This window comes from Penicillium brevicompactum (genome assembly GCF_028827555.1).
Source record: "Penicillium brevicompactum strain IBT 35665 chromosome Unknown utg000009l_segment0_segment0, whole genome shotgun sequence".
Taxonomy (NCBI): Eukaryota; Fungi; Ascomycota; class Eurotiomycetes; order Eurotiales; family Aspergillaceae; genus Penicillium; species Penicillium brevicompactum.
Window position 1 is genome coordinate 1857916 of NW_026623212.1, and position 13037 is coordinate 1870952.

Genomic DNA, 13037 nt, shown 5'->3' on the forward strand with positions numbered 1-13037 from the left:
TCCTTGAACCAATGACGATACAGCCAAATTCCATTTACGAGCACCTTACCGCCTTTACCATACCTGGTTGAGAAGATTGAAAATTACGAGGGGGTAGCCAATCAGAAGAGACATAATTGATTACATCATCTCCTTCAAACCGTGGCTATACCACTCTCGAGGTCTTCCACTTCGGAACCTTTTTGGGGTCTCTCTCCTTGTCGTGCACCCGAAGCCCGCCACCTCTCGTGATTTCATATCACCTCCCCCTCTCCAGACCCAGGCTCCGATTTCACCCTTCGCATTCAATCGCAGAGCCCGCAACTCATTGATTCCCCTTAGTCTCATCCGAAGAGATTTGCAAGATGCTTCCCATGGCGAGGCCCGCCATCTCTGGCGCTCTGTGTGGTAAAGCACCCTCCCTCATATCAAACCTTGAAACGACAAGGTCAATTCGCTGATGGACAGTAGCCGCGCGCCCTCGCTTTGTGGCTTCTCTTCCCCGTGCTCAGCCCTTGGCTGCCCTCTCGACCTCATCCATCAAGTCCGCGACTGCGCTTGAGCGCCCAACATCGACCGGTCAATTGACTGCGTCAGGCAAGGCCCGCACCGAAGTGCCTCTGCCCAGCCAGGAAAAGAAAGAGGGTGCTATGCAATATGTCTTGTTCGTGGTTCCACTTCCAATGCATCCTCAACACTTCCGCTAACGCTTCCCAGGACCACTCTCGATCAAGTGGCCAACTGGGCTCGTCAGAGCTCCCTGTGGCCCATGACCTTCGGTCTTGCATGCTGCGCCGTCGAGATGATGCATCTTTCGACCCCCCGCTACGATCAGGATCGTCTTGGAATCATTTTCCGTGCCTCTCCGCGTCAATCCGATGTTATGATTGTGGCCGGTACCTTGACCAACAAGATGGCCCCCGCCCTGCGCCAGGTGTACGATCAGATGCCCGACCCTCGCTGGGTCATCAGTATGGGAAGTTGTGCCAATGGTGGCGGTTACTACCACTACAGCTACTCGGTTGTCCGAGGCTGTGATCGTGTTGTGCCGGTTGATGTCTACGTTCCTGGATGTAAGTTTAACCTCTTCTCAGGCTGCGGTACAAGAACTGACTAGATAACCCAGGCCCTCCTACCTCCGAGGCACTGATGTACGGTATCTTCCAGCTGCAGAAGAAGATGCGCCACACCAGAATTACACGCATGTGGTACCGCCGTTAATTGGAAAAATGTGATGAACGGGACTGTTTCTTTTATCAATCATGCTGCATGGTGAATTTAGATGCTATCACTGTGGAGTGGAGTACTTGTGTCTTTCTATCTTGTATATCAATATCAGGTCGACCTGATATTCTTCTATGTTTTGCGCTTTCATTTTCTTTCTTTCTTTTTTTGAGCCATGTCGGAATATCCAACATAACCACAGAATCCAAGGATCTATCCTTTGCTGGTCAAGTCACCACATCTTGTTTGTGTATACAGTAGTTTCGAGGTCATGAGGCTTCCCAAAAGCGGCGGGTATGATGTTGGATTTTGCCACCATATGTCATCCTGATTTCAATTTCACTTGAGTAATATAGGCAACATAGGTCATGGATAATTCAATTGTTCTGTCTTAAAGCCCAATGAGAATAACTTGTGCAAAAGTGAAGAGTGTAGAGAGTAGAGAAGACCAATGGCGACCAAGAATTACTAATGGAGACTCGGCGGAAGGATAATCCGTACCTGGTCGCACTTCCGAGTTACCCTGCCGTCTTTAACGATTGCTCAGGACGCTTGACGGCTTTCGGGAATTTATACCAGTAAGTCACAGTGATTTTCCACGGGGCGAAAGCCATTGGCAGCTGAGCCCACCTGCTGCTTGAACGCAACACTGACATTGGATCGGCTGCAGGTTAGAGTCTTCTCGCCATGGCTCGCACTCTCTTGAACGCCGCCAAGTCGGCGTCAAATGTCGTCTCTATTAACCAGGTAGGCTGGGCTTTTGCAAATGAGTGTTCTGATTGGATTGATCTAATCATGGAGGTAGAAATACTCCGTCCAATCTGTTGGTGTCTGGGAGCGCATCCGTCGCCTTTTCGCTATCGACCCCAACCGCTCGACCGGTATCCCCTTGAACTCCCAATACCGTCTCCCGACCCCGGGCTCTCTCCCCCCTCTGGCGTACGATGACCCAGTGACGGTTCCTGCCGGTGACATCGCCGACAACCCTTACTGGAAGCGCGACACTCGGAGAAGCTACCCGCAACTCAGCACCGTGCGCCAGGCCGATGCCGTGGGCCTCCTCACTGTTGGCAGCCACGCTGCCCCCAAGGACGAAGTTCTGAAGCTCGGAGAGGCCGGTGAGCAGCAATTGGTTGCCGTCAAGGAGCAGGGCGAGGAGCGTGGTCTGGCCGCTCTCTTCGAGCAAGACAAGAAGAGCATCCAGGGTGTGTTGGGTGCCAATGGCCTCCCTCCCAACCCTGCCAACATCAACCCTGTTTCGCAGCCTTCACAGTCCAAGTATGAACTTGGGACAGAGAACGGCTACCCCGAGAAGTACGTGCAATGTGCAATATCCCCAATTGATCTGTCGACCCGAGCTAACACTGCCCAGATACACCTGCCGCACTTTTGTTTGATTAGACCGATCCATGTAGCACGGAAAAATAACATATTCCATTTCAGTTCTCAATCTACCCGGATCGCTTCATATTCATGTTTGGGAGATGTAGCCCAGGCAATTGGTTTTGAGGTGGCATTCACCCGAGGCGTGTCTGTCTTTCTTTTCAGTTGTGCCTCTTTCTAGTGAGCGTTGGTGCAATACCTGATCACGAGGGGAATTATTGTACATAGATTCAGATCGAGTAGTCCACCTCCTGGTCAAGGGTCCGGAGATTGCCGCAACCCACTCCCCTCATCATCCCGGACAATTAACCCCACAAAGATCGACCTTGTCCAAGTATTGTAGGTAAGCCGTCAAACCAAGTTTCTGTGGGCCAAAACCGGCGGACTCTCTACGTTTTGGATGGTTCCCTGCTCCGATGGAAACCTTGGCTGTAGAATGCGAGTTGACGTCATGGCCCTCCGCATACTTCGGCCTCCTTTGAATCATGACGACGTCACCTCATTGACTTCTTTATAAGGAACGCCATCTCACTTTTCTCAACTATCATCATTCAACTATTCATCATGACTACTCTACACTGTGAGTTCCAACCCATGTTAGGTGATAGAGTGCATGTGTATTAACAATTCCCAGATCTTCCCCCCGTCAAGCCCTCCGCCATTGCCCTGGGCACCATCTTCACCCACACTGCCTCCCTGGGAATCCTAGCCCCCCGTCTTTGGTGACACCTACCACCGGGCTCAAGCTGCCAACTCCAAGGAGGAATTCCTCAAGTCCAAGGAAGCTGCCGGTGCCGCCGCGGCCTGGGGAAGCTCCCTCGCCGGCAGTGCGATCCAGACCTACGGTGTTGCTGCTCTGATCAATGCCACCGGTACTTTGAGCTACAAGGGTGCTGCCTACCTGGGAACACTTATCTTCTTCGCAACCTCCGCTCCAGGTGTATGTTCACCCTCACTCCTCTATTCCGTTGCAATGCTAATCTCCTCGCAGGTTGTGGCCCAAGTCTTCTCTGAGAAGAGGCCTCTTGACACCATTGCTGTTGGTGCGGTCTCACGTGTGTTTGAGACCGTGGGACTCAGCTTGTTCCTCACCTGGTGGGGAACCCGCACTCACCCCTTTGACTAAAGTGCATGGATGTGCCATGTCAGGGTCTAGCGGGATATAATCCGATATCTTTAGACTTGAAACAAGCTCAAGTCAGCTAATGCTTGTACATGTACACGAATATGAAACTGCCTGAATAATTCAATTGATGTCCCCTGCAAGTATAGGAGTGATCTATGAGAGCGACGGTGCCCGTTCAAGTACTCTACAAAACGAGCTGGTATGTATATGGGATGAAGCTGCCACTTGCTTAAAAGTCCTTGGACCTATCTTACTACTCAGCATTGTTCGATATCTTGTAGTGTGCATAAGAAGTGTGGAATGTAACTCGATACCCACATTACCCACATGGATCGACTACTCATAATGTTCAGACAGTCAATTGGGTTGACACTTGGCATTGTGGGTACATCATTCTCTGTTGACACATATTAATGCTAGTTTTGAAGTGATTGTATGCACAGAACTATAGAACTTGAGAACGACATTAGCAGTGCACACTGCATATGCATTGCACATTACGGTGTCGATCACATTCGCACGGGCCAAAGCTTGTGTTGGGCTGGATGCCAGAAGTATCTGCGCACTGGACCTTTGGACAACATTAGATCTGATATGTACCTATCCAGATGGTATATAGGAACAGTTCTAGTCAATTGCCAGCATATGGCCATTTCTGACTTATGCTTGCCACCGTATCATGTGATCTGTGTTTATTTAGCGATAACACTCCCCACCACCCAAAAAAAAACTTCCCCTTATGCAATCCCCCCACGATGATCGAAATTCCATTTGCAACCCCCCAGGATATCGAATTGAGCCCACCGTCAAGTCCTGATGGGTTCAGTATCAGTGAATCCCTGGCCCCACGTCGGGAAAACTATGCTGCGGTGACCACAGACGCTTCATTTGACGGCATCCTGAAGGAACCTTTGCAGTTCAAAGAAGATATTAAAAACGGATGTGGGGGTCAATTATGGCCTGCGGGCATGGCTCTGGCAAAATACCTCTTATGCCGTCATGCCACCGATCTATCCGATAAGACAATGTGGGTGAGGCCCTCAACTCGTGGTCTCCCGAGGTTCTAACGGTTGACTAGCGTGGAACTGGGGGCTGGAGCAGGCCTGGTTGGACTCGCCATGGCCCGTGGGTGTCACCTCGAAAACCCCATCTATCTCACAGACCAGGAACCCATGCTATCCTTAATGAATGATAACATCCAACTGAACAACCTCGGCCCAAATGCGACTGCTGCGATACTAAACTGGGGAGAACCAATCCCACACCAGATCCCGTCAAAACCGGACGTCATTATTGCCGCCGACTGCGTCTATTTCGAGCCGGCGTTTCCTCTGTTGATCACCACGCTCCAGGAGCTACTGGGACCCAACTCGGTCTGCTACTTCTGCTACAAGCGCCGCAGACGAGCGGATCAGCGATTCATGAAAATGGCTAAGAAGGCCTTTGACATGGAGTTAATCACCGATGACCCCGGTGCCGCAGAGTACAACAGAGAGAACATCTTCATGTACACGATACGTGCGAAACAGACCAAACCGGCCAGAAGTGCCACTTGAGATGATATGTGCAATGCTTGAAAATAGATTTGATGTAGAAAGAAATATGACTCCAGAATAATACAAGCCCTTCACAGTTTCAGATTATCTCCCCTGTTTTGACCACCCGCCTTGACGGCATCGCCATTGATATCGGTCACGCGACCTTCCTTGTCAATGACCTTGACTCCTCCCTTCTTCAGATCGGTCATCATCTGCTGCTTCTCGGCTGCCTTGCCTGTCTTTTGTTGAGAGGGCTCGGCATTGGCCTTCTTTTGAGTCTGCTTGTTCTGGCGTCTGTTCTTGGCCTTCTGTTCGCGAGACATCTCCTCCTTGGCAATCGATGCACCGTTCTTGAGGACCACTTCGCCCTTGACCTTGCCATCGTCACCGGGGGCGTAGATCTCCTGCGGCGCAAGTCCCACGGGTCCGCCAGCAGCACCGCCAGCGGTGGGGCGTGCCTCTTCCATCATGATGGTGGGAGCATCGGTGACGACATTAATACTGGCCTGGGCAATCTTCGGCTTGTAGTGCCAGTTGCAGAGCGTATCCAATTGAGCGCTCACATCGTTCCACAGGCTGTTGATCTCGGCGTGCTCCCGCATCAACTTGCGGTCCTTGGTATCCACATAGTTGGGATCATTGGCCTTGAGGTGATCCGCCTCATACATCTCAGCAAGACCTTGCTGGGCCTTGGTATCGTCCAGCTCGAAGCGAGGCTTCCTTCCAGCTTGCTGGGTCTCCGCGCCTGGCCGACGGCGGACGACCTCGTCAAACTCCATGGCGAGGATGCGGCGTTTGACCAACTCCTCAATGTCCTCGCTGGTCTCATTAGTGACGACGGGAACGGGTTTTCCAATGCGTTCAAAGTCCAAATCTTCTTCGATGAGCGAGTTGACAGGTCTCTGCGCAGCTTTGGCTTCACCGGCGACCATCCATTCCTTCTTGGCGACGTTGGCCGCCTCCAGTCGACGGATCTCATCTGCGATCCGCGCCCTTTGCTTTTCGTGTGAGGATTTGGGGCCAGCATCACCAGATTCGTCCATATCGTCGCCATCTTCCTCGGCCGAGGCGTCCTCGTCATCAAACAGGTCACGTCGAACGTCATCAATGGCACGGGTGACATCAGCCTCGTCGACTGGTGTGGCATCAGGTTGAGTTTTCGGAAGTGCGCGCAACTTCTTGTTCGAGGCCTTGCGGGGCGGAGGGGCGAAGAAATCGGCGTATTTGATATCACTCGTGTTGACCCAGCCCGCAGCTTCTTCCTCGCCAAAGTTCTCGGCATCTTCGTTTTCGGAGTCCGTGTCGGCGTTGAGATCGACATTGCCGAATGTCGGCCCTTCTTCCTCGCTGTCATCCATCTGTTCGTCTTCGGCCACCGCGCGGTTCTTCGATGCTTTGCTGTCGTTGACGGGGGCGGCACTTCCGGCCATCAGTGGGTTTGAGTGCCAGTCGAGTTCCTCTTCGTCGCTGTCTTCTCCTTCCTCGGGTCCTCCCTTGACGTCCTGTCGTTCCAGTGCTTCAGACTGCTTGTTGAAATCATCGATAGAGAAGAATCCATCATTGAGGCCAAATTTATCCTCGACAAAGGTCTCAGGCGCTTCTTCGGAGCCCATGGACTTGTCGTCGTCCCAGTCCTCCATTTCTTCGTCATCCATATCCTCGTCATCTTCCTCACCCAGGGGCTCGGCCTCCATATCAGATTCTGCCTCAGATTCTTCCTCCTCTTCAGCGCCTGAACCCCCAGAGAGCTCTTCCATACCCTCTTGGCTGTCGCTATCGGATTGCGCAAGCTCGGGGTCTGAGAGATCTCCGAGTTCAGATTCATCCTGGTCTAGGTAACCACTGTGCTGAGCGATCAAGCTGATATCCCGTTCGACTTCTTCACCCGTGGACTCGAGGATCCGAGTTGCCTGTTCCCATATCTGATTTGAGGTAAAGCCGTCCACGTAGAGGTTTTTCAACTGTAATTGGGTAATTTGGTCGGCATCGTCTGATCTCTTGCGCTTTTTGTTGATTTGGCGACGAGTGGTTTGGGCGTCCACGACGGATCCCGCGAGGGTGTCCAAGATGTGCTTTGCGGAGTCTACGACGGTGGTGTGTAGGTCGTTGGTGGGTCGGAGAAATCCCCATGGGGAGGATAAGGCGGATGAGAGGGCCATGTTGTGTGCAGGATCTCCTGTCGGGAATGCTTTCTCGCCAGGGTGTGCAGTGAAGTTCGAGGTCCAAGTTGGAAATGCAAAAAAAAAAATTATCGGAGGGTTGACCAATCAGCGCGATGGGCGATAAGATAACAACATCTCTACCTCCAGGACTACTTTGGTCTACTCTTCTTTTCTTTCTTATTCTTCTTTATTCTTCTTTTGTTTTTATTAAATGACTTGATGTGTCTTAATACACCCTGGAATACAGGAATCTTGAGTTCAAGTTTTCATTTGAAGATATATCTCCAACTGATCTTGAATGCTGGAACGGCGTTGGAGAACTAAATAACATTCATGGATTGTTTTACACTCTCCCATGTTCACTATACCAGCATCACTAGGTCTCAAATGCATGATGCCTACTGCTATTACTGATTGCTCACCACTACAAGCACTATAAATACAGTCAAGGGCATTGCCTCATGCCTTCTGGCCATCGCCACTAAAACATGACGCCAATCTTCCATCATGAGTATATAGCAGAATTACTGCAAAATATCTCGCAGGGACCCACGATCAATTGTGGCTACACGCAGAGCCGCCCCCACCACATTCAAAGGGTCTAGACTAAGGTTATCTTGAGCGGTTGCCCCCTTGGGCTGCGAATCGCCTCAAGTCGGGCGGTTCAGAATAGTAAATCGTCATAGTGACAGAAAGTCCAAGGCAGTTGTTTGGACTATGCATTATTGCCCAATAATCTACTTAAGCAGGAGTCCCCCTTGTTCCCATCTGTGTATGCTCACCTGTTTAACAATTGATATTCAATAACGACAGCACTACGTCTGTATATACTCATCAAAATGCCCGTTGCCCAGTATGTCGAGAGACCGGCCAGTGGGTCCAAGTCTCAGTTCGAGCCGGGTGAGTATACAAACCTCCCACTGGTCTAGCCTTGAAGCTCATCCGTACAGGCCACAAAATTCCCATTCAGCACCTGACCAAACCGGGTCTGCAGTCGGACATGGAAGATCCCAAGCCCGTGTCCGCTCATATCCCAACCGAAGATGGCGGCTACCAGATCTATAAAGCTGCAGGAAAGCTCGAGGGGAAGAAGGCCATCATCACTGGTGGTGACTCGGGAATTGGCAGAGCCATTGCAATCCTGTTTGCCATGGAGGGTGCGTCAAGTGTGATCGTATACCTCCCCGAAGAGGAATCCGATGCCCAAGAAACCAGGAAAAGAGTGGAGGAGCATGGACAGCAATGTCATACTCTTGCCATCGACCTTCGCAAGAAGGAAAATTGCCAGAAGATCATCGACGTCTCCTTGCAAAAGATGGGCGGCATCGATATTCTCGTGAATAACGCGGCGTACCAAGACATGCTGAGCGACATCAGTGAGATCGATGAGTGAGTATAGCTGCACCTGGAGACATCCAGTCTGATACTAAAACCTGTTATAGATCCCAGTGGGAACGGACATTCGATACCAACATTCACTCTTTCTTCTATTTGTCCAAGTATTCACTGCCTCATATGAAGAAAGGCTCCACCATCATCAATTGCGCATCGGTCAATCCTTATATTGGCCGAGGTGACTTGTTGGATTACACTGCAACCAAAGGCGCGATTGTCGCATTCACGCGTGCCCTGTCAAATCAACAAGTCAAGAAGGGCATCCGAGTGAATTGTGTCTGCCCCGGTCCAAGTGAGTCTCCCTCTTCCCATCCCTTCTCTGCCTGACACTAACAAGACAGTCTGGACACCACTGATTCCAGCGACAATGCAAAGCGCTGCCATGGAACAGTTCCATGCCGTGCCAATTGGTCGACCAGGCCAGCCAAGTGAGGTGGCAACGTGTTTTGTGTTCCTGGCCAGCCAGGATAGCAGCTACATTTCCGGACAATGTCTGCACCCCAACGGAGGAATCATGGTCAATGGTTAATGGTTAATGTCGAGACCGTACCAACCAGGTACAGACCGGGAACTGCAACCAAAACACAAAAAACAGATAGAATCAAAAGAAAATTGACGCTTCGCTTCGCTTCCAATCCTGACTACAGATGTCCGTAAACTAAAGGCTATAGACCGTTTCATGTTAATATGTGGTGTCTTTGATGGGTCGCTTGATGTGATTGTGGCTGTACACTACTCCCCTCGCCAGGGCTGAATCACTCGGATCCATCAGCCTCATCTTTCTCATCCTTATCATCGGGCTTAGTTTCTGGCTCGGCTTCCTTTTCCTCGAGCTTGGGCGCATTGGCAACAATCTTCTGAACAGCATCCACAGTTGCATCGGGGCCACCAGACTCGCGGAGCAAGACCTTACCCTTCTTATCAACGGCGAATACACCGCGTATGGTGCCCTTGGGCGATTTCTTAAGACCAATGGCTGCAATGAGGTTGGCCTGCGGGTCACACAGGAGTGGATATTGAAGGTTTTGCCGGGTCTTGAACGTGGTGTTGGCCTTGGGGGAGTCCCCGGAAAGACCGTAAATAGAAAGACCAGAGGAGGTCAGATGGGTGTGATTATCACGGAACAAGCAAGCTTGCTTGGTGCCTGAAGATGAGTCGCAGTCAGTCATCTTGTAATTTTTCCGAATGTTCCAAGCTTGCCAACGGCGACGGAGAGATACTTACAGCCAGGTGTTGAGGCCTTGGGGTATGTAAAGAATACCACGCCAGCTTTACTTTCATCCAGGAGCTTCTTGAGGGAGGTTGTCTCGCCATCATTGGTCTGCACTTCGCCCCCGAAGGATTCAATGTCGATTATATCATCCACTTCAGGGACCTTGGAGCTCTTCTTCACATCCACATCGACATCGGCCGCGACATCAGCATCCACATCCGGTTGAGGCTTGGGAGCTTTGGTCTTTTTCTCTGGGACCGGAGGGTTGGCCGGTGCCTTGCGCTTCCTGAGTTCCACCATCTTGTGAGTAAAAAAAGCCGGAGGATTTGAATACCAATGAAAGTATGTATGTGCAGTATATGCATAAGAGGGGGGAGCTGAAGATAGATGTTCTGGAAGCTGACATAAGCCGGGAAAACCCGTGCCCTGAACCGGAGAAAAAGGGAAAAACTTAGATTTGCTGATCGCCTCGCATAATCCACTTGACTCCAGTTTTTTTTTCTATCAGGTCCTTACTCAGATTCGCCTCCTTCTCTCCACACTTCTCCTCACTTCGATTTCAATCTTGACTCACTTGAGACTCGTTTTTCGCTCTTCTTCCTCCTCTTCCTCCTCTCACCTCTCTCTCCGTCAACTCCGTCATTTCCGTCAACTCCCGAGGTTCATTTGTCTTATCATCGCGTCGTTCTCGCCACAATGAAGGTCTTCTCTTCAGGCTGCACCTTCGACTACTCATGGGACGAGGTGTCCACTGCAAACTGGCGCAAGTACTGCCCATGGAATGATAAGTCGACACATGTTGTGGGCGTCGACACTCTCTCCCGCACTGTTGATCCGAGCACCGGCATCGTGAGTCACCGAAACCTCCTTTGGGAGACCTTGCAGTCTCACCGAGATTTCACTTTGTACTAACTTGTGCCTATCAGCTACGCACCGAGCGTCTTATCACATGCAATCAGTCCGTACCACAATGGGTTCTCTCCATCCTCGGGGGAACCAACACCTCCCACGTTTATGAAATCTCCTATGTCGACCCGGCATCCAAGAAAGTGACCATGTGCTCCACCAACCTCACATGGTCAAACGTCCTCAGCGTTCGCGAAACCGTCACCTACCAACAATGCCCGCTCAACCCGGCCACCACGACCGCATTCCACCAAGAGGCGAAAATCACCGCCCTTTGTGGTGGGTGGCAAAAGATCAAGAACAAGGTTGAAGACGCCAGTGTGGAGCGATTCCGCGAAAACGCCAAGATCGGCCGCGAAGGCTTCGAGACCGTCCTGGAGATGAGCCGCCGCGTCTTCGGCGAACAACGCGATCTCGAGAAGCAGCGCATGCAAGCATGAGCTCTCCGACCTTGATGCTATTTCCACACCTGATTCTTTCTCCACGAAGCGATTGCATTAATTGGGCGCCTTTTCTTCTTTGCATACAAAAGCACGCGGCGCCTCTCGGAGTTTTCATTTTTGCTCTTGGGTCTTTCTTTTCCACCGTCTCGACTCTGTTTCACTCTGCTCATGAATACCACCTCGCCATATTTTGTCCGCGATGCCAGTTGGCTCCAAAAAAAAGTTGTCTCACTACTTATACCAAGCGTATCCTGTTGTCGTTTAGAAGCTGTCAACGCATATTTGCAGCATGTGTATTATCATGGATATAGATCACGTTTAGAACTTGATAGAACTTGATACACCTTGTTTTATTATCACCAGATCTCCAGCCAATCTTCTGGTTCAGTAACCTCGGTCACCAGTCGTTCAGATACTTTGTACATTCCAACCTTATTATCGTACAGCATCTTGATTCATATATCGTGAAAACCCAAACCATATATATCCACAGAAAGAACGCCAGACCCGAAAATGTATACAACCATATACATGACCAGAACCAAATACCCTCAATTATCCCAAAAGTCCCCCAAGCACCACCCGACTCACACCGGCAACTTCGCTTTTGGCACTGTTCCGGCTCGCATCTTCAAACTCCCGCACTGCGCCAGCCACCATGATCTTCCGTAGTCTGGCGTCCGCCTTTGAGAACGTTTCACCCAAGGCTACCGTGCAGACCGAGGGTGAAGAGACGAGCGCAGTGAGACGGCTGTAGCAGTCAATCAAAACATCACATAGCGTCGCAAACGTCTCGAAGAAATCCGGCTCAAAAGGCAACGAAGGCGTCAGAAGATACGTATATTCTTCCCCGGGAAGGAGATCTGAGGATTCTGTAAGGGGGAAGGAAGTGACAGAGGCCCCAGAGGAGGCCGACCCAAGATTCCCAGCCATATTCTTCAAATCTGACGGATCACTGGATTGCATGGGAAGTCCAATATCTGTTGCCGAGCTGGCACGGCGAGTCTTTGTGCCTGCATGCGCCGCACGCTTGAACATCTGGGGGATACGGGCTCTCGCTAAACTTGACGATGAGCTCCCATCCGGGGGATGCACTTGCTGGAAGGCTTCAAACTCCAGCAGAAGAGCATTAAGAGCTCGCAGATATTCAAACGGCGTAGAATTCACATCGAGTATAGTGGGCAGAGACAATCCCAGGAGTAGATAGTTGATGGCTCGGCGAGATAGCTTCTTAGCTTCGAAATAAGGTAGGCGGGCGATATCAGCGCGCGAAAAATGCACGGTATTAAACCAATATACTCTTCCTTCGTGTCTGTAGCGTAGGTTCAGTTAGCGAACTGAGGTTCATTGTCTGACTGGGTGGTCCACACTTACGCTTTCCTCAGGTAGTCGAGGGTTGATATGCGTTTCGCGGCCATCTCGTGGATCTGTTGATAGATGGCGCCTGCACTCTGCGGCCCTAGCAGACCCCCTCCACTCGAGACCGGTGGCGGGAGGCCATGGGAAGGTTCATATCCAGCGCCCGATTTGGCCGTGTCCCTTCGAGTGAGGCTTGGGGTAAATGTAGAGGGGATCATTTAGGTAGTTTCGGGGGAGGTATTGAGGCGACACGGCGACAACAGGGGGTCCAAAGAGGGTAGGAGAGGGAAGAGGCGGAAGCCCAAAGTA

General features: G+C 51.1%; 9 protein-coding genes across 9 annotated transcripts; 6 read left to right on the forward strand and 3 right to left on the reverse strand.

Annotated features, from left to right (window-relative positions):
* Positions 1-344: 344 nt before the first annotated feature.
* On the forward strand, positions 345-1200 carry N7506_012127 (NuoB/complex I 20 kDa subunit family protein; the record flags this gene model as incomplete). Its single annotated transcript, XM_056961418.1, has 4 exons — positions 345-387; positions 451-643; positions 697-1052; positions 1106-1200. 4 exons carry the CDS (start codon positions 345-347, stop codon positions 1198-1200), a joined length of 687 nt encoding a protein of 228 aa, XP_056805952.1.
* Positions 1201-1890: 690 nt separating this feature from the next.
* N7506_012128 (uncharacterized protein) lies at positions 1891-2600 on the forward strand (the record flags this gene model as incomplete). Its single annotated transcript, XM_056961419.1, has 3 exons — positions 1891-1950; positions 2009-2517; positions 2576-2600. The coding sequence occupies 3 exons, from the start codon at positions 1891-1893 to the stop codon at positions 2598-2600; spliced, it is 594 nt and encodes a 197-aa protein (XP_056805953.1).
* Positions 2601-3150: 550 nt separating this feature from the next.
* N7506_012129 (DUF1761 domain-containing protein) lies at positions 3151-3712 on the forward strand (the record flags this gene model as incomplete). The annotated part of the gene is made up of 4 exons (XM_056961420.1): positions 3151-3166; positions 3221-3231; positions 3296-3526; positions 3578-3712. The coding sequence occupies 4 exons, from the start codon at positions 3151-3153 to the stop codon at positions 3710-3712; spliced, it is 393 nt and encodes a 130-aa protein (XP_056805954.1).
* Positions 3713-4467: 755 nt separating this feature from the next.
* On the forward strand, positions 4468-5268 carry N7506_012130 (protein N-lysine methyltransferase family protein; the record flags this gene model as incomplete). The annotated part of the gene is made up of 2 exons (XM_056961421.1): positions 4468-4739; positions 4791-5268. The coding sequence occupies 2 exons, from the start codon at positions 4468-4470 to the stop codon at positions 5266-5268; spliced, it is 750 nt and encodes a 249-aa protein (XP_056805955.1).
* Positions 5269-5339: 71 nt separating this feature from the next.
* Positions 5340-7409, reverse strand: N7506_012131 (rRNA-processing protein MPP10; the record flags this gene model as incomplete). The annotated part of the gene is made up of 1 exon (XM_056961422.1): positions 5340-7409. One exon carries the CDS (start codon positions 7407-7409, stop codon positions 5340-5342), a length of 2070 nt encoding a protein of 689 aa, XP_056805956.1.
* Positions 7410-8251: 842 nt separating this feature from the next.
* N7506_012132 (oxidoreductase, short-chain dehydrogenase/reductase family) lies at positions 8252-9336 on the forward strand (the record flags this gene model as incomplete). Its single annotated transcript, XM_056961423.1, has 4 exons — positions 8252-8312; positions 8363-8801; positions 8855-9099; positions 9149-9336. The coding sequence occupies 4 exons, from the start codon at positions 8252-8254 to the stop codon at positions 9334-9336; spliced, it is 933 nt and encodes a 310-aa protein (XP_056805957.1).
* Positions 9337-9562: 226 nt separating this feature from the next.
* N7506_012133 (thioredoxin peroxidase DOT5) lies at positions 9563-10320 on the reverse strand (the record flags this gene model as incomplete). The annotated part of the gene is made up of 2 exons (XM_056961424.1): positions 9563-9951; positions 10032-10320. The coding sequence occupies 2 exons, from the start codon at positions 10318-10320 to the stop codon at positions 9563-9565; spliced, it is 678 nt and encodes a 225-aa protein (XP_056805958.1).
* A 396-nt stretch (positions 10321-10716) lies between these two features.
* On the forward strand, positions 10717-11366 carry N7506_012134 (putative mitochondrial protein sorting (Msf1); the record flags this gene model as incomplete). Its single annotated transcript, XM_056961425.1, has 2 exons — positions 10717-10869; positions 10947-11366. The coding sequence occupies 2 exons, from the start codon at positions 10717-10719 to the stop codon at positions 11364-11366; spliced, it is 573 nt and encodes a 190-aa protein (XP_056805959.1).
* Positions 11367-11924: 558 nt separating this feature from the next.
* Positions 11925-12946, reverse strand: N7506_012135 (uncharacterized protein; the record flags this gene model as incomplete). The annotated part of the gene is made up of 2 exons (XM_056961426.1): positions 11925-12681; positions 12744-12946. 2 exons carry the CDS (start codon positions 12944-12946, stop codon positions 11925-11927), a joined length of 960 nt encoding a protein of 319 aa, XP_056805960.1.
* Positions 12947-13037: the final 91 nt, after the last annotated feature.